The sequence below is a fragment of the Dermacentor andersoni genome, chromosome 3 (genome assembly GCF_023375885.2).
Source record: "Dermacentor andersoni chromosome 3, qqDerAnde1_hic_scaffold, whole genome shotgun sequence".
In the NCBI taxonomy this organism is placed as follows: domain Eukaryota; kingdom Metazoa; phylum Arthropoda; class Arachnida; order Ixodida; family Ixodidae; genus Dermacentor; species Dermacentor andersoni.
Window position 1 is genome coordinate 156,950,420 of NC_092816.1, and position 25,590 is coordinate 156,976,009.

Here is a 25,590-nt window from a genome sequence, read left to right on the forward strand (position 1 = left end):
CAGAAGCGCCTCTTGCATTTTTTTTTCATCGAGGCATTCCAAGCTAGTGAAACATGCCATTACGTGTGCTGCCTTCAAGAATACTACGCTTCATTCTTGTCTTCGTCAAATTTTGCCCAGCTTCAACGCCCAGGTACAGTAGCCCTTGATAGCCGTGTACAACGACTACTTCATCGGCAGCATCGCAGAGACACTCTGCACTGTTTACGCAGAGTGTTCGACAGCTAATGAAATGGAATTGAGAAGTCAAAGCTTGAAGTAATCACATATATTCCTTGCGTTTCGCACAAACTGGAGAAGGCAGCAGGACAAGCCGGTGTCAGGGTAGTTTTCACAGCGAAGAACAAACTTGGAGTACCATTCCGAATGGTTAATAGTGCCAGCGCACTCCGTACGACTTGTGACAAGAGCTACTTACAGCAATTTATTCTGTGCGAAACGAATGTGACGGACCAGGTGCCGCTTTCCTGTGGTCGGCTTTACATTGGACAGACGGGGCGTCGTGGGAACGACCGACTGCGCGAACATGCCAATGCTCTGCGAGCAAGAACTGGTGGCAATATAGCCATCCACTGTGCTAAGTAAGAGGGCGAACCGACTTGTGAAAGTGCGCGTATCCTGAGGACTGATGGTGAGCAGCGAGGAAGGGAAATCTTCGAAGCCTTTGCACTTCATCGCAGCGCGGTGTCATGTATTCGCGTCCAATCTGTTGGGTAAGAAATCTCTTACGTGTGCGATTAAGGCGCGCATTGCACGTTGAACTTTGCCAGCTCGGTATTATTACCGCGATAGTGTTAAAGGCCCCGCGTCGCAGAAAATCCGGCGTCCGAAGTCAGCAAAAAGAATTTCGAACCAAATTCAGAACCATGCATACCCAACCACTCTTCTACCACCAAAGTTGCTCATACGTTGTCTTTCATTCTTTGCAAAGTTATTCCTCGGAATTTTGAGAACGGTAGCCCACAAACAAATCTAACGAAAAAAAAAATCACGAGCCATTCCACTCTGTGAAGGTGGCTGACCAGCGAAGCTGTTTAGCACACGACATGGAGGTGACACATAATGCTCAACAAGGGTACGAACTCATTTATTGTCTTGACGGGTGGTCATAGTGGCGAAAGGTAAGCACGCTCTTTTATCGTCTTGATCGGTGGTTATTATTTCACTCGCTACTGCAATCACATTCTTTCATAATGTCCAATCGATGCACGTACGCCGCTGGGTGGCCGGTTGGGCCGTATCGGTGTGGCATCGCAAGGGATATGTCTGCAGCATGGAACGCGTAAAGCACTCCCGTTTCGGCGCCGACATATCCACATCGAAATAAACGACAACAGGGGTAGTGTAATCGCAGCTAATTCACGCAAAGTGAGTAGCCGTGAACATTACGGGACTAAGAGATTGCATTTTCTGCTTGCTTACGGGAGTACGAATGTTTGCGGGGGTATGAGCCGTTGATGATGATAGATTTTGTTCACGGAGAACAAAAACGCACGGAACCCTAGCCGTATACAGCTTACACTTACGCATACACTGACAGCGAGTATCTTTTATGTTAGTTCTTCTCAGATTGAAATATTAAAAGTGCGAAACGATAACAGGAGATCAACCCACTGAAGAGGCTCCGTTTCTACCAGAAAGCTTGCCTTCGTGCAAAGCGTTTACCACCAGCGTTTCCCGGTAAACGTTACGGTTACATAAGCTGCAATATCCGTGAAGCAATAAAAGCAACCAAGGGCCTCTGAATGCTATCGCGTTCCACTCTTAAAGGCGAAGCTTAAGCATCCTCCAAATTTTTCTAATTTCTAGTTTGGTTTCACGGTTTCTAGTTTTACAGCGAAGCGGTTTATGCGGACTCGGTGCCGTCGTTGTCGGACTTCGCTAAAACTACCATCATCTGTAATGGCTCGAGCATCGTCGTCTTCTACAGCTGGCTCATTTAGCTCTACCGCGAGTAGATGTGTCTGTAGCCTCCCACCCCCACATGTCCTGCAGGGTTTTAATCCTGTCACATAAAGTGATTCACTCATTGGCGCCCCTTGGCTCTACCTCTCCAACGCGCTCATGCCACTGCTCTCGCATTCGTCGCCGATGTCTTCCACAGCTGGGCCCGTTGCCGCTTGTCCCACCAGCGTAGATTTTCACTTCTGTCGTTGGAAGGGGAATGCCGCGTTTACGGGGGTATGAGCCAGTCCTTAAGGGGGTATGAGCCATTCGTTATCGTACGTGATGGACAGATTTAACTTTGAAGAATCACAAACGGCAATGCCGGGCGGATGCTGCTAACCATGCCACCGAACAAACTCGAGACATCGAACGCAAGCAACCTTGCGCTTTGGAAAAGTGGCTCCGCATATTCCATCCCAGCTTCAACTATGGAAAGACCACGAGTAGTGCGTGCTCCTGAGGAAGAAGCTGCTTACCGCGAGCGTCGGGGAGAGTTGGCTCGTGAACGGGCACGTCATCGTAGGGGCAACCCCGAGCTGCGCGCGAGAGATGCCCGAGTTTAAACGGCAGCGCCGGGAGGCTGATCCCGAAGTGCGCTCCCGAGGGGTGGTGGAGGCATACCGAGCACGTTAACACAAAGACAGAAACCTCAGGCGCAAAAAAAAAAGAAAGAGCACTGGGAGAACCGCAAAAAAAGAACTCCTAAAGCATGCTCATTACGCGAAGCGCGGAAAAGCGAAAATGAGGTAGAAGAATGGTGAAACAAAACATTTACAATATAGACTGCTTGCAAAGTTTGACTTGCATGGTGCAACACTCGGTGTAACTAACAATGCTTCGCTGTTCGACCATCTTCACGGAATAGAAGGGGCGGTAATTTCTTGTTTCTTCAGTATATGTTGTTTCTTCTCTCCCTTTTCCTCCATTTCTATGGTTTCAAGGTTTCTCATGAAATAAATCTTCAGGTGGTACTCGGCGCTCCGTCTAGCGCCCTTCTGTTTAGTCCCGTACCCAGCGCTGTTTGCTTTCGAAGTTATGTACCAACCAGCTCACCAATACGCGTTATTACTTATAACCAATTTAGCCATAGGGAGATATAGAAATTAACACCCGGTGATTGAAATAAATAAGGAAGATCTCGCCCGTCCTGTAATAACGTCTCTTTCTACTCAGAGCTTTCGCTGCACTCCGTCATTCGATGTTACCTCACAAGGCGGGCGAACCACTTGTGCAGGTTGTGTCTACCACGCCGTGGTACAACCTGGCCAAGCAGCAGCTGCAGCCTCGCGACCAGGGCACGGCAGTGTGCTCCGGCTGCGGCTCAGCGACCGTGACCACGACCAGCGCCTACAACGGCGGCGGGTGCCTGCGCCTGCAGTTTGAACCTAACGATGCGGACGTCAGGCCTTACTTCAGGTACGAAAGACACGACTCATGTCGGTGCCTCAAACACAGATGTGATTGAGTGCTGACTCACTCGGCTGAAATCGTCGGTTGTCTCGGAGGGGGGCACACCCGATCTAAGTCGCTCTGAATACGCTCACCTGCATACTCGCACGAAACTTGAACTGGAAGCAACGGGTCGAAAACAAGCGAGCCTACGGCAGCAATACGAAAAGTGCACGAGGAAACGAATTCCGGTGGAACCCATCCCAGGGTGACTGTCAACGTTAATGCTATTAGCATTCAAGCAGTGTATTTCTATACGGTGAACTTACGATAAACATTCCAGGTTGGCATTGGATAAATGCTGCCGGGATGCGACAAAGGTGCGGTGGCAGGGTGAGAGCGCCGCGTAAAAGACTTTTACGCTTGCTTGAACGTTGCAGGGGCGTATGCATGCGTACGCTATAAAGGGTATTCAAAATTAGGCTTTATTGTTTTCTTAAAATTACGCACTGGGGAACACGCGAAGACCATCTCTGAAAATAGGTTGTGTAGCCAGGGGGACACAAAGTGATATGATAATTATCGCTGTCAGCAGCCCAAATGACTAAAATTATATAATTAACTTTTTATTGAGTGCAGTAAGTGTGTATGTTTGCATTCAGAAGTTAGATGCAGTCGTGTTTCTACACAGTTTCACTTCGAAGAATTCTTCTAGCATGTCTGCGCTCCGGGATATACGAATCCAAATTTTAATTGTAGTTTGCATGATTACGCATGCAAGAGGGGATCGGCGCAAAGCTCCTCCCTGATGTGACGCGGCTTTTCCTTGCTGCGTTTAGTCAGACAACGAGGCGGAGGCATTGGCAAATATGATAACTGTCCCCCTTCTCCACTCGGCTGGCGAAATAAAAAATTCGAAGAACCCGGAACCGCTGTCGTAACACGTGACCACGCGCCCTGTAACGATGACGGCGGCTTCCATGCCGAGATAATGGCGCGAGCGGAGAAGCCGCAGCGCAGAGCGCGTGTGTAATGGTGACTAGAGGAGCGGGCATAGTCCTTGTCTGGGCTACGCAAATAAAGTGACTGTTGATTTTCGAGTATTAGAAGTTTTATCGAAATCAAGAGCAACAACTGCACGGCCCACCGCACTGTCATGTCTTGATTTCGACAGCCGAGAGGGGAAGCGGAACAGTTATCATCTTTGCCTATGCCTCCGCCCTGTTGTCAAACTAAACGCCTCACTCAGAGCCGCGTCACATCATGGATGAGCTTTGCGCCGATCCTCAGTTTCTTGCACGCGTAATCATGTGAACAATTAAAATTTAGAGTCGGATATCTCTGAGCACAGACATGCTAGAAGAATTCTTCCAAGTGAAATTGTGTAGAAATACCACTGCCTCTAGCTTTTGAATGCAAACATGCACACTTACTGCAGTCAAGAAAAAGTTCATTATTCAACTTTAGTTAATTGGACTCCTAACAGCGATAATTATCTTTTCACATTGTGTCCCCCTGGTCCCATAACCTATTCGCACAGGTGGTCTTGAACATCCGGTATATTAACGTGATAGCGTTAATGGACCCGCGTCGCAGAAAATCCGGCGTCGACGTCCGGTGTCCTGCGTCGACCATCGCTACGTTAACAATCATTTCGTACAACGCATACCGATTGACGCATACCCAACCACTCAGGCCCTTTGTGTAGCGCAAGGAAGTTACTGAACTAATTGAATTTATCAAAGTAAAATGCGTCATAAAAATCGTAAAGTTCGACTTACACACAACGTGCCGACATAATAGCGTCGGATTGTAATTTAAATATAAGAGAAGACATAATTTCGTTACGCGGAAACTCAAACACAATCCCCTTTTACGGCGATAGTGTTTTGCAGCCGCCTTTTGAGGTCTTAGTAGGAGCGGCGCGGCCTCCTCGGTTCCTTGTACACCATCACAATATTGTCAACCCTTCCTCTACAGGATAATGGGGGCAAGCGAAGCTTGTCCTGCGTGCACCTGAGCTTCGCCACGGTTAAATAACCCACAGGTAACGGTGCCGGATTGCGTCGGCATCCCGCTTCCTCAGCTCTTGATCTTCTCGTAGGTGTCGGATTGCCTAGGCTTGGGCGGCTCTAAAGGCGCGTTTATAGTCCGACGTTATCGGCGCGCGGGCGAGCGTCGCTCGACGCCGGGCGCATCCGAGCGCGTTGGCAGCGCCCGGTTACGTTGGCTGCGCCAGTGCGTCGTACCATCGGTGGTACTATACACTGTGTAGTTCTCGCCAACGTGACGTAACCTGTGCGCGCATCACGCTACGTCGGACAATATTTAGCCCTTAACGGCTGGATCGGTGCGCCGACGGCGAGCCCTTTCACAGGCGAGTTCTAGCCACGGCTCTTCGAAGGCTGCCCATTCCCCGGGGGAACGCACAAGGCGTGGTCGTTCCACCCGTTTTTCGAGACGGAACTGAACGGAAACGACGCCGGCGGCAGCGAGCGGTACCCTTTCCTGCCCTTTCCCTCCCCGGCGGAGGCGAAAATCCTCTGATTGGTTGTGCACGGGACGTGAGCGTACGCCTATGCAGCTGGAATCCTTGCCAATGACTCACGCTCCGACGCCGATGCAGCTGTCCACTCATCAAACTGCCCTTTTCCGCAGCTGCTCCGCTCTAGGAGCAACAGGATTTTTTTTTTGGCGTGACCACGACAGCGCCATCAAAATGTTTGGGCCAACACAAGCTTCGCTTCAAAAAGAACTACAAAGCTCGCCTTCGTGGATAGCCTTTTCCGCCAGCGTTTCCCGGTTAAGATTGCGGTTACATAAGCTGCAGTTGCCGGGAAGCTGAGAAGCACGCAGGGATCTTTGAATGCCATCGCGTTTCACTCTGAAAGGCGTAGCTTAAGCCTCCTCCAAATTTTTGTCCCCGTTGACAATATATGGTAACGCTGGCGTGCGCGAGCTTTCGCCATGGCGTTGTCGGGGTTGTTGGGGTTGTCGAGTCAGTTCATGACGGCATAGGCGGGACGTAATAGAATGGCCCTCAAAAGTCGCATGAGGGCGCCTGCGTTTTCTTACGCGAGATCAAGGGTGTCCTGATGCATGCTGAGGTATCATATTTAGCTTACGTGTTGACGGGAGCTTTGTCTACTGATCTATACCGTGTTTCAACACTGTTGCGGCGCCCTTTTATACAGGAATAAAAAAAAACAACAATGGTCTAAGACAGCTTTTAAAAGCGAAGCTTTTTTTTTTTTGCGAACCCTGCCCGATTTTCGCGATAGTGGGTTCTGCGGGGCTGTTCTCTAGCCGAATAGGCCAACTAATGACAGCGGTAGAAGCGCGCGATATCGCCGCTGGGTTGCTTGCAGGCGCTCGCCTTCGCGCATCCACGACAGCGGCATTTAATTAGCCTCTCTACAATGCCTGAGTAAAGCCTTCCGTGTCACTTTGTGCCGACCTTGAATGAACACGAACTCGTGTTTCGTGTCTTTATGCAATGACACAAAGCTTAGCTGTATATAGATTCCAACTCGTTGAATCTGCTGCATTCTTTTTTTTTTTTTTTTTTGCCTGTTTCTGTCTCATACGGAAGTATTGCTAGTGGGTGATGTTGAGACTCGGAGTAGCGTTTAGGCAAGGAATCCTTCGCGCCATATGGATGAGTACTTCCGGGAGCAGGAGTGAAGGATAAGGGGATTATTTTACATTATTTAGATATTGAAACAAGTTATCGTATTCTAGTCAGGACAAACATGTCTGTAGACGTCAGCACAACTCAGCACACCTCTCACTGCACCGAAGCTCCGCTTTTAAAACGTTCTTCTTTCCTAGTTCTCTACACAAGGGATTTTGATGACCTTGTTACAGCCAATCAGAGGGGTTGTAGAGTTCACAGGACTTCGTCTCTGACATCCAACCTTTGGACGAGGCAATCTGGAAACAGATATCGTTCGCGCTCCTTTCACGAAACAGTTCACGCATCTTACACGAAAGCCGTTGACTTGTTTCCTTGTTCTCCGTGGTGGTCATCCTGTCAGGGTCAGCATATTACTCTTCACGCTCGTTACCACTTCCACGGAGGGCGGCGGTAGCTGTAGCTTCCAAGTACGCCGCTTGTTTGCCCGTCACGGTCAGTGTCGGGCCGAGTCGCCACGTAGGTGGGCGCTGATGAAGGAGGCTGCCTCGGGCTAAGCAACGAAAGAATGCTCACTGCCTAGTTGGGGCGCAACAGACTTTCTGCTGTCCCGCATAAGCAGTTCGTTTACTTTGATGATCATACTTCACTAAACCGCGTGGGAAAGACGGGCAGAACTGGCGAAGGAAACCACATAAGGCCTGTTCGTCCCGTCTTTCCCGCTCTTTGACATTAATTATGCCTTAGCAACAAGCACAAGCTTAGGCTCTTTGGACAATTAACTTCGATGCATTCTGCAGATTTTCTTTTTGTTTTCAACCCTTCCTCTTTGCTGCGCTAACGCAAAATTAAAACTGTGAGGTGACTAAATACACTAACGTAAACAAGTGACTTTTCCAACTCTGAATAGCTCCAACCTGTAGCTCGCTCGCTTTGCGCCTTAAAAAAAAAAAAAGCGCACAACACCTAGTCCTCGAAGCTGTCTTGCTTGTTTCCATCTTACGTGCTCTCTCCACACATGTGCAGGTTGTTTGGATGCGACGTACCACTGGGCGCCCTTTACATTATGTACGCGATCGAGCCTGATGGCGTCGATCTCGTCGGATGCGACTTTGCGATCGTGCTGACGGTGCGCAGTGCGGAGGGCGAGACAGGGGAGATTCGTCTCGGTTTCAGCGCCGCAGTGCCTGACGAGCAGATATACTGTGCTGCGCGCGTCGACAGCTGCACCTCCTTCGCCGGAGATGACATTTCCGCATCTCGCTGGATCACCAGGTACGCATGCGCGTGGCCAGCTACTTCAAACCATTGAATCATTGCTCGTGGTAGGCTAACGTAAAAAAAAAAAAAAGAAATCCGCGGAGATTGGCGAAGATGTCAAGCAAGGAAACAGAAAAGAATAAAAGAAACTGGTACTCTAATACAAAATTAAATTTTTTGGTTTTACGTTCTAGAACCACGATCTGATTATGAGGGTGCCATCGTGGGGGTCTCCGGAATAATTCTGGCCATCTTGGGGCTGTTTTACAGGCACCCAATGGATTGTACACCAGTGTTTTTTTTTTGCGTTTCGCCACCATCTGAACACAGCCGCCGTCGCCAAGATTGAATCCGCGAACTAGTTCTTAGCAGTGCCACGCCATAGCAGCCAAGTGGTTGGGAGTGTTATGCGTGACGTCAAGGGCAGTGTATTGCTATTTGAAGCCCGAGTTATATTCCTAAAGGCGAGAACATATAGGAGCAAGTATTCTCAATAAGATAAGGCGTTTGCCTGCAGCAGCTAAAATCCGTGGACGGCTCGATACAATGTAATCGAATGCCCAGACATTCAGTCAACAAGATCGGTAGGGAACGTGCACTTTCGGGAAGTACTGGACTCCAAAGGTGATGAGGGCTGTTAGATTCGGACCACTAATTAGCATCAGTCAAGTTCTCCGAGCGCAACCACTCGCCGTGGCATTCCAATGATGATGCGCCGGTGCGCGTCGACCATGCTATCGGACCCGCCAGACAGGCTGGCATCCCGCCCTCCTGTGTCGCGCGTCGAGCTTTTTGTCTCTGACTCCAGTGTGACGATTCCCGAAAGTGTATCTGCAGGCCGTCACGGTTCGAGTTAGTTTACCTTAGTCCCGAGAAAAGCTGCTTTGCAGCACTGGAGGCTCGTTGTAGGACAACCAGACGAGGAGGCGTCGCTGGATCGAAGCGGCCATCTGAGAATTCTTCCAAGTGAAACTCTGTAGAAACACGACTGCTTCTAACCTTTGAATGCAAACACACACACACTTACTGCAGTAAAAAAAAAAGTGAACTATTCAACTTTAGTCAATTGGGCTGCTGACAGCGATACTTATAATCTCACTTTGTGTCCCCATGGCCACATAATTTATTTGCGCAGGTGGTCTTCGCGTGCCTCCCAGTGCCTAATTTTAAGAAAACCATAAAGCTTAATTTTGAACTCCCGGTACAGTGGACATGGACAGCAATAGATGCGACTCAAGAAATCTGGGTGTCTATTCATCACTGCCGCATTTAGACGTGGATGTCGTTAGAGGTATTGTGGCGATGGGTTTGCGCGAGGCTCTGCGTGACACTGCGCGTGCCAAGCTTGCGCCTCGAGCGCGCGCTACGCTTCTTTATTTTTTTCTTCATTTGCAGCCGGCTGAGAGCGCCGATCAAAGCGCATCTCGTTGCGGCGTCGGCGGGCTCTACAGTGTCATACGGCCGTTTTCATCTATGCGTCCCAGTGTCCCGAGATAACTCTGCGTTACACCAAGTTTACATTGTAAAGGGAACACCCGCTACCGCGATAGCGCGCTATGTGTTGCGAGAGGGGAGAGGGTATCGCCGCGACGCCACGTCACCGTCGCACTTGCAAGCCAGCGCGCGGTCCGTGCCTCTCTCTCACCCCCACTGGGCTTAGCTGCTGCGCGCATCTGCCGGCCTTGGTGGCCGCTGCTGCTTCCTTGGTCTCCAGTAACGCAAGGCGTCGGTAGCACGCAAGGTTGGCACCGCAGGCTGCTGCTGCTTGCTGGCTTTGGCAGCGCGTACCGCTTTGGTACACTATTCGCAGCGCATAACTCGAAGGACCGCTCAGGACCATTCAATTGGACATTAATGATTTCGTATTGGCAACTCATAGCAAGCACCTAAGTGTCCTCGAATTTTTTTTTTGGGTAATGAGCGTCATGTCACGTGCATTTTATTGGGAAACTACAGCGTTCCTTGTCTAATTGGAAGCGTTGCATGTCCTTTCTTTTTTGTGTTCTGCGATGTTCATAGTAGGTTTTCCTGGTGTCCCCGGTGAACGAAACAAGGCACCTAGCCCCTTTATATGTCTTTGATGTTGGAGGAATGTGATGGGTAATGTATGAGCGTGGTTCAAAATATGTGGACTAATTACGACAACAGCTGTAAATTACGAACGTACGCGATGCGGAGCGTTGCCAGTGTGTATTACGAATAAGGCAAACTTATTCCGCTGCCCTGGCAGAACTGTGAATACCACGGAGAGGAAATCTTGCGGAAAAAAAAGGGGGGAAGCGTGGGCTCTATGGCCAATGCTCTGGTGAAATAAAAGGTGTATGAATGAAATATTTATTGTCGTTTGTAAAGGAATTTACTCGCCATCCCGGCCCTGCGAAAGTGGATGTCTAACGGAGCTGTTGAAAACCACCACTACAACTGCTGAGGAGGGTATGCAATACTTTTTGCTCAATTTCTCCGGCGCATAATTCAGCCACAGGAGAATGTGGGCGTAGGGTCTTCCCCTGTTTTAAAATTACACGGCAATAAGACCAGTGGCCGCCGCGGGTCGTATTGCCGTTTCTTTTTCCTTTGCCGCTTCTCGTATTCACGTTGCTCCTCTGGAGTCCAAACTATCCCTTACCTACCCATGGCGGTGCTGCAACAGCAATGAAATAAGTTGCTAGGCTGGTTCTTCCATATATGAAAGGCTAGTGACGTCACTCCCCACGTCGCAAGCTGCCGTCGCCGTGTTAGCTAGCGCAACAGTAATCTTTGCCCGGAAACGTATGCGGGGAGCGCTACGTGCTTCGCATTATCAAAAGCGCATTACCATCAATCACCTGGTTTGAAGGCCTGTTTTGTGCTTGTTACTTATTGAAGCGAATGCTGTGCTTTATGTTGTATGCGTGATGTTAAACAATGTGTGCACTTTTCTCTTCAATCGCTGAAGCTTTTTTAATGCGAAAGTATTATATCCCCTATGAAGCGGGAAATGCGGCAAACGTCCAGCTTAGCATCCGATGGGTACAAAACCCGCGTTACCAAGTGACGACGTCCCGTTCCCGGCGCTGGACCTGCCGCGGCTCGCACTGCTCAGTCCATAAGGTGAACAGCCACGGCGTCAGAGGGACGCCGCGAGGCACACGCCAAAAAAATTATTTTTGTCCAATTGAAAAATTGAGTTGACCCACGTTAAAAACCAACCTGACCCACTCCAAAAATTGACTTGGCCTATTCCCAAAATTCAAGTGGCTCACATCCAAAAAATTTACTTTGCTCACTTGAAAATTGACCAAGCCCAGGTTCACCACGGACATGGCCCACTTACAAGATTAACTTGACCCACTCCGAAATTTTGGTTGGGCCCATCCCCAAAATCTTAGCCCATTTCGAAAATTGATTGGACCCACGTTCAAAACTGACCTGGCTCACTCCCAAAATTGACTTGACCGACCTCCAAAATTTGTGTGGCCCACTCCCGGAATTAACCTTGGGCAATTCGAAAACTGAGTTGACCTTCGTAAAAACCGACCTTACCCAGCCTGAAAATTGACTATGCCAAATTCGAGCACATGACCAAGTGAAAAGTATCGCGCGGAATAGTCATACTGCTTTCGCATTCAATGCACCTAAGGAAACTCAATTGCCTCTAACTTTTTTTCCTTGAGGACGACGTCGCAAGAAATTCCGACCATCTAGAGGCTAACAGCTTCGCTGTAAATTTTCTTAAGTTCTCGAAAGCGTTATATGTAGACAATGTTTTCAACGGACCAGTTATATAAGGGCAACATTTTAAAGTATTTGGAAAGATTGGATGCGCTAAGTAGATGATCACAAGGAAGACGGGTCTTCTTCCTTGTGATCGTATACTCAGCGCCTCCAATCTTTCCAAATACAACGAACCAACTTGCCCAACAACGCATCCTGCTAAACTAGAAACTTTAAAGTGTGTTATTTACTTACAGGCAAGTGAACTTTTTGTTGCAACTGTACAAAAGAAGCAGCTTTGCTGGAAATCGGGATGTAGTTATGCAAGGTCGCACAAATCTGATACATGTTTTTTGTTTAATGAAAAATGTTCGAACATTTTTCGAACACGAGGACGGAAACATTCAGCAAGTTCCATAGCCCACACCTGTTCGCAGAAAAGAAACAGATATGCAGAAATTCCATTGCAGTTATCATTGCATTCATAAACATTGTGCCGCTTGCTCATCTCCACGCTACGACGCGACGTATGTCGTTTACCGTGACTAACGAAGCAGCAGACGGTTCACCATCGTATCACTATTTATCATTTTGTCCCCTTATCAAACTGAATCACGGCCGCATAACCTCTTATCAGCCCTTAGCGATGATTGTCGGCGTTATCCGACCCTATCAACCCTCATCAGTCATTATCAATCTTATCAAACTTGACCCGACTAGTATAAATCCTTATCACTCGTTAGCAACCTTATCAGGCTTAATCCGACCCTTACCAACCCTTGTCGGTTGTTATCAACCTAATCGCAATTGATCCGATCCTCAACCCTTACCTGTCCTTATCAACCTTATTGCACATGATCTGACCATTATAATCTTTTATGGGTTCTTATCAACGTTATCGAACCTGATACGACGCTTATCAGAATTGCTCCAACCATTTATAACCTTTGTCGCTCTTTAGCACCTTATTCATCCGCGTCTAACCATTACCAACCTTCATCATACCCATATAAGCTCTAATCAGTCCTTATCATATTTATCAGCTCATTGACAGCGTATGTCTGTGTTGTACGACGCGAAGCGCGCGCACGAGCCCTCAGAGACGGGTGACATTTGAGTGGCATCCTGCGACCAGGTGGCATCGTGCGACAACTGAAACGCGTCGGGGATGTGGCACCTTTGGCATTAAATTTTGCCAAAATAGAAATTTTTTGATGTCTACAAGGCTCTAAGTCGGCTCTACATGTGGTCCTAGAGGTAGCTTTCATTCCGCCCTCACCAAATCTTTCAACAAAGCCTTCACAGAAACGGTTTTCTTTTGACATTTATTTCGGGCCGCGGGTACAACACATTCATAAGGTTTAAATACATTCGCCTTCTCCAAGCGTCGGTGTTAGCACAGTAGGTAAGGCGCTCGGCGTCTGAATGTGGGGTCCTAGATTCGAAACTAACCGCCGCCAACGTTTTTCATTCCGAAGTTATTCAGTTGTTAAAGCGAAAGCATTAGATCTCTATGCTTCAAGGTCACGTTGTGAGGTACAGAAAAGCGGAGTGCGTCGGGAAAGGGAAAGAGCGGCGCAGGAGCAGGGCTCTGAGAAAGTGCGACGGAGGAGGATGGAAATGTCAGTGGCGGCGCTCGTAGAACGTTCTCGAAACGTTGGCAGCACGCTCGCAGCGCGCTCGCGCGCCTTGTATACGTCGCCACGTGGGCTGAGAGCCTGATTCCACATCGCTATGGGTGACGGCGCACCAGGTCCTAGTCGCGGGCGGGGAAGACATCCAGCTATGGATTTGCCTTTACATTCCTAAGCATCCTCGGTAATTTGTCCGTATGGAGCACATTGTGTTACGAGTTACGGACGGACAGATCTGCCGGGGTGAGTTGCCTAAGAATGCTTAGACATTAAGAAGTTGACAGTCACGTGAGTATCCTTGCGTGATTTGAAGGCGAAAGCACGTGTACTTGTCTAAGCTATAACCTTAAATGAAAACTCCATTCTAATCCACCTTGCCCCATTTCGTACCAACCTTAATCCGTATTAAGCCACTTTAATCCACCTTAACTTACTTTAATCCACCTTGCTCTAATTCGTACCAACCTTAATCGACCTTGATCCACCTTGCTCTAACTTGCACCAACCTTAATTACATTTAATATACCTTAATCCAGCTTAGTTAATTAACCTTCATTAACTTCACCATGGAATTTCGCAGAGCGAGCCGCAGCAGGTACAGTGCCGGGCACGTGACGGCCTCACTTGGTCACGTGGGCTGTAGTACCATCGGATCTTAACGCCGTACGGACGCCGGAGTTTTCTCCTCCTGGGGCACAGAAGGCTTCCGCATTAAGAAAAAACAAAAAAAGAACGCTCGTATTTTGCAGGATCTACAACGTGTGGGATCTGAGCGGCAATGCGAAGCTCCAAGAGATCGGCGCTGCCTTCGAGTCGCGCCACGCCAGCTGTTGCCTGCTGGGTGAGCTCGTCGTCGAGCTGCTGGATCAAGTCAGGGACAAGGTTGAGGAAGACAACGACGAAGGGCTCGAGACGACGATCAATTACGACAACGATGACGACGACGACGGGCAACCGAAGGCGAAGATCATGCGCCTTTGAAAGCCCTGCAGCAGCGCGAGATATAGCACGACGACGCAGTTCTAAAAGAACATGCGTTGCGGCCCAGGATGACTATGGCGACAAGTTTACCAAGATCGAAGCGGGACGCCGTTGTTGGCTCAACAGCACTAAGTAAATTTTTTACCACGTGAGAAGCATTTTTGACGCGTTACCTGCTATGGAATGGCGAGTGAGAACGTGCTGCGCTATCAAACCATACGCAAAGTAATTAAAATGGTCACGTTCATTATAAGTGGCAAGTATTATTGCTGTAGCAATTATTTGGAGACTCCAGGCGGATTTCTGCCATCGCCGTCGCCGTGAGGTTCCGCATAAGTGAAGCGTGTGAAGGGGAGCTCTATGGGGAGCTGACGAACGTGGTTCAATCTCGCATGCGCAAGCGAGGAACGCAGTCCGGATGCGTGCCCCCTCCTGTGGTGCGCGAGGCAAGTGGGGTCAGGCGAGGGAGATGGGGCGTTCTGCTCCAGCGGCTGCCAGGGTGTCCCGATGTCCTCCTCGCTTGCCGCTTCGTACAGAGCGGAAACATCGCGGCGTCCGCTGTGGTGTTGGCCACGGGAATCGCGGACGCCGTAGCAGACGCCCTTTTTTAGAGCGCAGCTCTTTGGCGTCCGTTCCTGGGTTTCGCGTCGTCGTCGGCGTTGTCGTCGGCCTCGTAACCAGCTCCGCCCCCCTTTCATCCCCCCAGCGCTAGCAGCGACCGACTGATACCGCTGGATGCCGCTGACGCCGCTAGAGAGTCAAGATAACGTGACTGCATAGAACACCGTCGCCGCCATGCAGAAAGAGGAGGAAAGGGTCCCCCCCCCTGTTCTTGTGTGGCGGATAGGGTGCTCTTCAGTTGCCGACGCGCCGGTTATTTCACGTAGGCCCCGGCACGTCGACGAATACGTGACCACCTTCCCACGGCTAGACCTGGTTCTTAGCGCTGCGGAAGCGAGGGTATCATATTGTTTGTGTCGGCATCGGCGGCGTTGTCCCTGAAACCAACTCCGCAGCTGGGGTTGACTCACTATCGGCGTCAGCGGCATCAGTCAGTCGCTGCTATCTCTTCCCTCCTCCCTTTATCGTGTTGTCCGCTTGCTGCGCGCGCTTCTGCCCCCATCGTTTGCCGCTGGGTGTACACGCCGCCCCCTCCCCCCTCTTCCTGCGAGTCTCCGGTTGTCAAAGCACCGGCTCGAACTTAATTCCTTTCTTCGCTCCTCCTCCAATGCAACCCCTGTGCGGTGGCAATCAGAGAGCCAGATCGGTGGCGGCGGATCTGTATATGTGCACCGCCCGAGCCGAAATTGCCGCTGCCGTTCGCCCTGTGCGGTGGCAATCAGAGAGCCAGATCGGTGGCGGCGGATCTGTATATGTGCACCGCCCGAGCCGAAATTGCCGCTGCCGTTCGCCACTGCGAAATTATCTGCCAGTTCTTTCTGAGCCATGAGCGAGACGACCGATGGAAGTCCTCCGTCTGCTGCTGCTGCTGCTGCTGCTGCTAAACGAGCTGCCAGAGCAGAGGCCCAGCGCCGTCGCCGTCAGAATCCAGAGGTGCGTGCCGCCGAAGCAGAAGCTTACCGTCGCCGCCGTCGAGATGATCCAGGAGTACGCGTCGCCGAAGCAGAGGCTAAGCGCCGCCGCCGAGAAGACCCTGCCGTTCGCGCCGCCGAAGCGGAGGCTCATCGCCGCCGTCGAGAGCAACCAGCAGTAAGCGAGGCTGAAGCAGAAGCTCATCGCCGCCGCCGAGAAGACCCTGCAGTTCGCGCCGCCGAAGCGGAGGCTCATCGCCGCCGTCGAGACTTATTTGCTGCGCTCAAATTTCGCATTAGGAAGTAACGTAATCGTCGGTAATTTTTTTTTTGGCATACGCCGTAGGGACGCGATGCCGGCGCACGCGTGTCTTGAAAGCAATCTGCGACGTGGCCAAAGTGCGCTCACCGCGCGGGCCTCGTCTTCAAAGCGATCTGCAATGTTGGCAGAGTGCACGCAGTGCCAGTAGCTTCGTATGAGCTGTGCTTTCGTCGTTTGGTTCGCGTTGAGGTGACATATGCACGGAGGTCAATTGGCTCGCGGCTGTTACCGCGATTCCTTAATCTAGCGTTTTCACAGACAGTTTCCGCCGCCATCGAGCGACATGTGTTTGCGTTTACCCTTGCGCGCGTGACACCATGCTGGTTAATTTAGCTGAAACACATTGACGGGCTAGTTGGTTTGAATTCATGATAAAATGGGTAAGCGCGACTGAACAAGGACGTAGAAAGAAGCAGACACGCAAAGACAGCGCTGTCTCTGTGTGTCTGTTTCTTTCTAGGTCCTCATTGAGTCCCGCTTACACATTATATCATTGTTAATTTAGTAAGTGAATGTTTACGAGTGTATACGGCTGATAAAGCTACTATCCTTACTTCGTACAGGTACCTACAATTTTGCTATCGCAATCGGTGCTTCGCCGTTCAGGCGGAACTGCAATTTTTTTTTCAGAAAGATTCCATTTCGTTTTCACTGTTTCTCGTAATCGATCAAGTATTTATATTCCATATTGTTGGTTTGCAGCGCGAATTGACACAGACACAGACTAGAAGAAGACAGGACGAGCGTTAGACTTCTAGTGTGCGTCTGTCACTTCGCGCGGCAAACAAAGAATATGTTACCGTACCAACTCGCCCAATTGTCCATACTTTAGCAGTATATTTATGTTTTACCTCATTTATATTGCTCATTAACTCATTTACCTTGCTGGTAAATGAGTCTATTTCATGTCCTCTGTCGGAAAATTTCTCGCCTGATGGAAGACATTGAAGTCTTATGCGTTCAAATTAGGGACGTGTTGTTTGTAGCTTGCTACTGACTGTCTTATGGTAGGTTCGATGCTCTTTTTATCGGCACTTGTGGATAAGCTGCAGCCTTTTGCAAGTAATAAATGACTATATGGTTATCGCTGCTGGTATGAATATCGATCTTGGTTCTGAATACGGTGAGGTGTTCGCTTATAACTATAGTCATTGCGAATGGTTGTATAAACGCCGTAGAATCAGTGACTGGAATTACAATAGCATGGAAACTGCACTTAATCTCTTTTTGACAAATTATAATTGTTCCTGTGTTAGCAGTTGTGTTTGACGTACTGTATAGGTGACCATATGCCAATTTTCAATTATCTTAAAAGCGATAATATTGCGCCATATACATAGGAACCTGTATCAAATCATAACAAAAGAAAAACGTTGGTTGTTTATTCAATTCCACTATCATGCGGAAAGAGATATATAGGTCAAACGGGTCGCTGCTTTAAGGAAAGGCTAAAAGAGCATAATTACAATGTGCACCGGGTTATACAGGGACACTTAGGAATTCACTCTCGCGACTGTGGATGCAAACCAAATTTTTATCGGTGTGAAGTCCTAAAAAAGCACCGATCACAACTTACGCGGGATATTATTGAAGCTGATCTCATATGATCTCATATGATCATATGATCGTATGATCTCATAGCAAGGGCTGGCAGCACGTGCGTTGGCGCGCCGTCTTTGTGCCTATCTCCATAGGGAAGCAAAATTTCTTGATTAGTTTAACCTTGCATGACGAAATTGCGCGTTCTGTGACCTATGATGGTGTAGCCTTCTATCGGTGTGACGTCTGTGAAGTGTTGTGATGAATTGTCCTGATGCTTTCTTGTAGCTATATATTTCGTGCAACTCGCTAATAAACCAGTTGGAAGTTAGTGCTCTGTTCCTTTATCTGGCCCGCTCGGCTTGTTTCTTCCTTTGTATGTTGCGCTGTACCAGTTCTAGAACGTTGGGATCATTTCAGGAAGTAACGCTCGTGTAGTTAACAGTATGTTTATCACAAAGGTCTTCCGTGTTTATGTAAAAGCCTTTCTCTAGAAAAATGGAAGCATAAGAACTTAAGAAATCCTTCGCCAATGAGATACATAATTAAAATTGTGGGGTCTTAGGTGCCAAAACTCCGATTTGGTTATGAGGCACACCATAGTGGGGGACTCCGGAAATCTGGGCCCCCTGGAGTTCTTTAACGTGCTCCTAAATCTAAGCACACGGGTGTTTTCGGATTTCGCTCCCATCGATATGCGAAATGCGACCGCGTGCTTAGCAGCTCAACACCATAGCCACTAAGCAACTACGGCGGGTTAAGATACATGATAAAAAAACAAGACATGATAAGCTGTAAAGTGAAATTGGGGAATGCAACGATCCGGTGAGTTGAAAGATTTTAAGGAGTACAGAAATGAACTAACCAGAGAGCTACGAAAAAAGAAATATGCGTGATACTTCCAGATGCTTTCTTCTTGTTATCAGATAAGCAATGAAGAATGTAAAGTTCTGTAATGGGGGCGCCAGGGTAAGGTCGAGTTACCATATTTATAAGAATATAGTCAACTATTTTTTCATATTGTACTCAGGATTAGCTCTCGACCTATCATCGTCATCACCAGCGTATTTTTATGTCAACTGCTGCAAATAATTTATGCAGTAGTAGTCATGCCAGCTGCAGTGGTACTTTTATGTCCATGCAGTGAACTGAAATTAGCCCTGTCTTGCGCTAACTGATTCAGATTTGCACCTCCAAATTTGCTACTTTCATCTGCTCAGCTAATTTTCTGCCGTGGTTGACTGTGCTTCTCTTTTCCTGGCACCCATTCTGTATCTATAATGGTCCCACCGGTTATATCTCTACGCAATACATGGCTTGCCCAGCTCCATTGTTTTTCCTTACATGGCCCCTCACCAGGTCTGGCCATTTTGAGCTGACAAGCGCAGGGCATGCATTGCCCGATAACGATCGTGTCTGCAAAGTATTACATCGCTATGCGCCGCGGAAAGATCTGAAAATTCAAACTGAACGCCGTTTTTTCTTCTCGCGGCCGCCGCACTCCAAGCCGGAGGATGACGTAGTCGCGTACCTGCGCATACGTACTCGAGTCCGCAGTGTGACGTAGCTCGTGCTGACACGTGACTTCGAGAATTATACAAGGCACCATCTGTTATTTGTGTGATGTGTTGCTTGAATTGACGAACTGAAGTTTCGAGAAATAATAAAACGCACAAACGGAATGTCTGCGTGTTTTTTTGCTTTACTTCGCACCCAAGCAAGAGAGATGTACTTCCGCTTCGTCTGCTTGTTCCCATGGTCATGCAGTCACGTGCGTAGGTATCAAAACTATGCCATTTTATACCCTGCTCCAGCGCGTGATCATGCTCTGCGATCCGCTTGTTCTGCGTCAGTATTCGTGTAACACTGAATTATACCGCGAGTCATATTTCCTTGTGCACAGCGTGCAAAATCGTGCGCTGCGCGTACGAGACAACAGCTCGTGCGCGACACCGTCGGTGGAAATCCGTAGCGTCGGGGAAAAAAAAAAGTGGGGAGAAAAAAAAAAAGGGAAGGCGGGGCCCGTGACGTATGTGTCACGCGATCCTCGAGGTCCAGCATGGAATAACGCAGGGAAGCAATTTCGCTTGCGAAGGCTAGACGGGGCGAGTGGAGAGGGAGTCTCGCTATGCAGTGGAGCCCGCCTACTGAAATCATAGGTTCACGGCACTGAAATAGTTCTTTCTCGGCTATTAATGAGCCGACATGAGAAATTTTTGCGGCAGAACACTCCCTAGAGGACACGTAACAACGTCCAGCGTATAACCAAAATTTGCTACGGGGTCTTGTGAGGGGCCCTTTACCGTCAACTAGAATGTCCGTTATCCTAGTTTGCTTTGTGATTTACACCGCTCTCTTCCTGTCTCTTGACCTTACGTCTGACACTTTTCGTTCCATCGATCCTTGCGCGGTGCTTAACTTGTCCTCAAGCTTCTTTTTTAACATCCAAGTTTCTGTCCCATATGTTAGCACTAAACTATGTTAGCAGAAAACTAAAGTAATGTTTAACAGTCTCGGAAGAGAACAGCAATTTACAATAGGCAGCGAGGCACTGGAAGTCGTAAGGGAATACATCTACTTAGGGCAGGTAGTGACGGCGGATCCCGATCATGAGACGGAAATAATCAGAAGAATAAGAATGGGCTGGGGTGCGTTTGGCAGGCATTCTCAGATCATGAACAGCAGGTTGCCATTATCCCTCAAGAGAAAAGTGTATAATAGCTGTGTCTTACCAGTACTCACCTACGGGGCAGAAACCTGGAGGCTTACGAAAAGGGTTCTACTCAAATTGAGGACGACGCAACGAGCTATGGAAAGAAGAATGATAGGTGTAACGTTAAGGGATAAGAAAAGAGCAGATTGGGTGAGGGAACAAACGCGAGTTAATGACATCTTAGTTGAAATCAAGAAAAAGAAATGGGCATGGGCAGGACATGTAATGAGGAGGGAAGATAACCGATGGTCATTAAGGGTTACGGACTGGATCCCAAGGGAAGGGAAGCGTAGCAGGGGGCGGCAGAAAGTTAGGTGGGCGGATGAGATTAAGAAGTTTGCAGGGACGGCATGGCCGCAATTAGTGCATGACCGGGGTTGTTGGAGAAGTATGGGAGAGGCCTTTGCCCTGCAGTGGGCGTAACCAGGCTGATGATGATGATGATGATGTTAGCACTCGCAGAAAGGAATGATCGTGCACTTTTCAACGACATTGGTAAGCTCGTAGTTAGGATTTGTTAATGCCTGACTCATGAACTTCAACCCATTTTATTCTTCTGTAAATTTTATTGTCATGATCGGGGTCCCCTGTGAGTAATTGACCTAAATCAACACACTGGCTCTAGAAACTGCCTAGCGATCATGAATTCTTGTTCTCTTGCCAGGCAATTGAACATTAAGAACATTCCTTGCCAGGCTATTGAACTCCTTTGTCTTCCGCATATATGAACCTTCAACCTGGCTCTTGCACTTTAGTGGTTAAGGCCCTCATTCATTTGTCGAAGTTTTGATCTCCGGTGTTGCTCAACAGGACAATGTCATCTGCAAACCGAAGCTTGCCGAGATGAAATCTCCATTGTTCGTCACTCCTAAGCCTCCCCAGTCTAATCGCGTCACTACTTCTACGCATGCAGTGAATAGCATTTGAGAGATTGTCTCCTTGTCTGACCCCTTTTTTATACGTAATTTTCTACTTTTTGTCGCGGAGAACCAAGGTAGCTGAGGAATCTTTTTATATATTTCCGAAGATAATAACGTATAACTCATGAATCCCTGGATTACGCAATGTTTTCATGACTGCTGGTCTCTCTAGTTAATAAAATGCCATCTTATAATCTATGTAAGCACATAGCGGGGTTGACTATACCGTGCAGATTTCTCAATTATCTGATTGATGACACAGACCTGATTCATTGTAGAATATCCCTTCCTGAAGCCAGTCTGTTCCCTTGGATTATTGAAGTGAAGTGTCGCCCTGACTGTCTTGGAGATTATTTTGGTGAATATTTTCTGCACTACTGAAAGCATACTAATGGGCACATAATCCTTCTATTCCTTAACGCCTTAACGTTTCTCTTCTTAAGGTGTAGTACAATGTTGACGTTCCTTCTAATGTGGACCGCAAGTTATTCAGCCTTAATATCGCGTCAATATTTAATTAAATCGACTGCTGGTCCATCGACTCTTTCAGTTTTTCTACAGGACATGTCTTGCAAGGCCCTTTTACCTGCACCGCTAGTTATGTAAGGAGCCTGTGGATCCTGTTTATGACTGCTTCCAATGAAGGAAGCTTGGCTGCTCTTGGTACTGTACAGGTCAGCATAGAACTCTTCTGCTACTTTTACTATGAGATCGAAATTGCTGATGACATTACCCTGCTTATCTTTCACTGCACCTGTATTTTTGACCAATGCATCTCTACCTATATTCGCGAACAAAGTCCACAAATATACCGAGCTATAGCGGAATTACTCCGTCGAGCCCATGGCAAACCCAGATTGGAGGTAACTTCAGATTTTATACATCCGAATACGATGGAATCCCTCCTCCTAAAAAACCACGCTATTACCCCCACGCTCTTGTTCAGTTTCGCGTAGTCCGTGAACATTAGAGGTTAAAGCAGGCAAGCGAAATTATAGTGGCGATGCTCACTGCGGGAGAACGCTGCTTTCGCGGTAAATGTGTTAGAGTCGAAGACATCGCTGGTAGTCTGCTGTCTTAACAGGTAAAATGGCTCTGACGCTGAACGTGTCGGGCTGCGAGCAGCCAGGAGGGACTGGCTGTTGTGAACCTTGAAAAAAAAAAAAGAAAGCGGAAAAGATAGGCGCGGCCTTTGCAGCTCGGAAACCTGGGGCACTGTAAATGAAGTCAACGATATTCGAACGCAAAACAAGTTATATAATTCTGACATGTCCAACTAAGTCACCGAGTAGCTTTTTATTACAAGCAGGTCGATGTTGAAGTTGATTGCTTTTCAACGTTGCTAATACCCGCGAGGAGCATTGACCACATATATGAAAAAGAAAAATGAGCTGAAATAAATAAGAAATAAACGAAATTAAATTACATCAAATAATTTTAGGAAGACAAGATTCATAATCTATTTAATGAGACAATATAACCAAGCTAAAAAATTGTGAGTGAAAAAGCGTGCTGCAATATCTCAGAAGAAATGGAACCCCTCGCTAGATAGAGCACTAGAGAGGACCCCGTGTATCCTGCTCCGTGCTTCCGTAAGCCTAAGGAGTGCATTGCAAATTGCCATGTGGCTGCGGCAAATTGCATAGCTCTAAATTGTAATAACTTTGGAATAATTATTGAGAACGCAAAGTGATGGAGAGGAAGTCCAAGGAAAATTTCGGGAGAGAAGGCAAAACAGTGGCAAGAACGAAGGAAATCATCAATAATTTATTCATCACAATGGAAGCAAAGTTTGGAAGTCAAGTGTGCGGTCGGATAATTATATAAATTTAAGAGCGGGGCTCTCCATAAGAAGCTGATCGCCTTAACCTGGCACTGACGTGAGAGGCATTATTCCGCATACCATGTGTAATGTGAATGTTCGAAGTCGACCATCGATGGAAGCGTGGATAATCCAGCGCACTTCAACGATAGCAACTGTCTGAAACGCGCGTTTGTGAGTTGTGAAAAGGCAGGCAGAACATGAAGCATAGGTCCTCGCAGGGATGACGATGCAGGAAATCGGCACACTCTTTCACACTGATTCCCGGTACGTGCAGGTACCGCCGCGAGGCCAATATGGTGCACGTTATTCGGTATAAGCGTAGAAAACTGGTGAAATACAGCGAAATTCATTCGGGTAGCTAAACTCGGACAAAATGAAAAGTAGTCGGTCACATTGATTGCGTTAACTTGCTGCGGATTTGACTTTTAGGACGATGACAATTGCCAACAATTTACCTATGTAAAAGCAGCGTATAATCAGGCATGCGAAGCGCAAACGCCCAGTGAAGATGAAAAAAAAAATGCTGACTACGGTGTTTTTATGTTACTTGTGTTGCATCTATAGCAATCACAAAATACGTTGGAATTTCATTACGGCGATCTTGCAGGCCATTGTAAACATGCAATGCGGCGACCTTGCGTTCTTATGGTATATGTTTTCTAAAACAACATCTACGTGGTTTGATGCTATAGTGCCAGGAACCACATTTTGCGTGTTTGCTTGAAGCGGAGCCAACAGCAACTGTACCAAGGCAACTAGAGGTCGCGGATAACGCGGCAAACAACGACAGCATAAGAATGAACCAGGGTTAAAAATAAAAATGTATTTGCGACCTACACACATATCCTGTCGTAGAATATAAGGCATGTTCTCGTATGAGAATCATACCTTACGCCGTCTACGTCTTTAAGGTCTCAACAGCCTGGGCTGTGCACACAATGGCCGTCAAGCACAGCCACCTGAGATTGCAAGTGCCGCTAGCACTCCTAAAGTTGCGCCGTCCACCCTTTGTTTCATGAACTTGTTTCAGGATGCCAAACTGCTTTAACCGAGTCAGTGCGATAGCTTCTACAAAGGGGCTGTGCTAGTCTGTTGCGAAAAAGCGGGAATAGAAGATGACAGTAAGAAGACGTCCTTTTACGGCTTCGCAGAATTTTTCAGTTCAAGAGTGTCTTTCCTGTCAACTTGTGATGCGGCCTTTGCACACTCAATTAACGCTGCTCTTGGCCAAACGTGAGCTTGTTCCACTGTTCCTTCCGGGGTTAAATTTTTAATGGTGGCATGTGTATAAATGCCATATATTCAATGGTGTCAAGTGTAGCAAGACACTAGGCAGTGATGTCTTCTGTAAGACATCCAGAAAAAGAGAAAATTAATCTGGTGCTGTCTTGTGAAATTTTATGGCCCGTTATGGTGCCAATACGCAGTCAAAAGCAACATATTAGCCGATAGCCACGAGCTTTTCTTTACAAATAAGCCTGGCGTTTACGATAAGTCCCTAAAAACAATTGATCTCTAAGCATCTAGATTTCAGCAGTCGATACCTTACTTCAGAGGTGAAGTCTAGGCAAGCTCCGGGTTCACTTCTGTTGGCAAGCAACAACGGGCGATACCACTCCAACAATTTTGATGTGATAGCGTCAAATGACCCATTGAGCGAATAAGCCGGCATCTGGCATGTGTAGCAGGGAAACGGCAGGTAAATCCCCATTCGCTGCGACGCTCCGTCACGAGGGCACCGCGACGGAGCATAGCGGAGAAAGGACACACATCCTTCTGGGAAAAGCCAGGCTTCGCTGCGACGCCACGTCAACCGCACTCTCGCTCTCGGAATCCTGTGTTATCCGTGAGTTGCTTGCCTGCGCAAGCTGCCATTTGCGTTGAGACTGCGCCTCGATTAAGGCCAAATCAAAACGCGCCAAGCGTCTCAACATGCTCGCTTGCCCTCGAGGAGTTAACAACGCTCAGCGGAGGTCAATTGTGAATTATGGCTTTCACATTCACAACTCGTAAGAAGTGCTTAGATGTCCTCAAATGTTCGTTAAAATCTTGCATATACAGGTGTCGATTCGACCACCGGACGAGCGACTTTGATAAGCTCACCCGGCTGTGGGAAACCGCCGTTGGCGTCACTGCCGCGGGAAATGCAAAGAACAAGTTGTGAGTCACGGTAATATCAACAAGGAGACTTAAAATTGGCA

The 25,590-nt window shown here is 48.1% G+C and overlaps 1 protein-coding gene across 1 annotated transcript in view; it reads left to right on the top strand.

The window, feature by feature from the left end:
* The window catches only part of LOC126524227 (cytosolic endo-beta-N-acetylglucosaminidase-like), a 43,312-nt gene extending 28,724 nt beyond the window's left edge, over positions 1-14,588 (top strand). Inside the window, exons 7-9 of the mRNA XM_055067375.1 lie at positions 3,182-3,363; positions 7,997-8,245; positions 14,307-14,588. Of these exons, the coding sequence (XP_054923350.1) occupies positions 3,182-3,363; positions 7,997-8,245; positions 14,307-14,538 (663 nt within the window). The 3' untranslated portion in view covers positions 14,539-14,588. The remainder of the gene's footprint in view (positions 1-3,181; positions 3,364-7,996; positions 8,246-14,306) is intronic.
* The last annotated feature ends 11,002 nt before the right edge of the window (positions 14,589-25,590 follow it).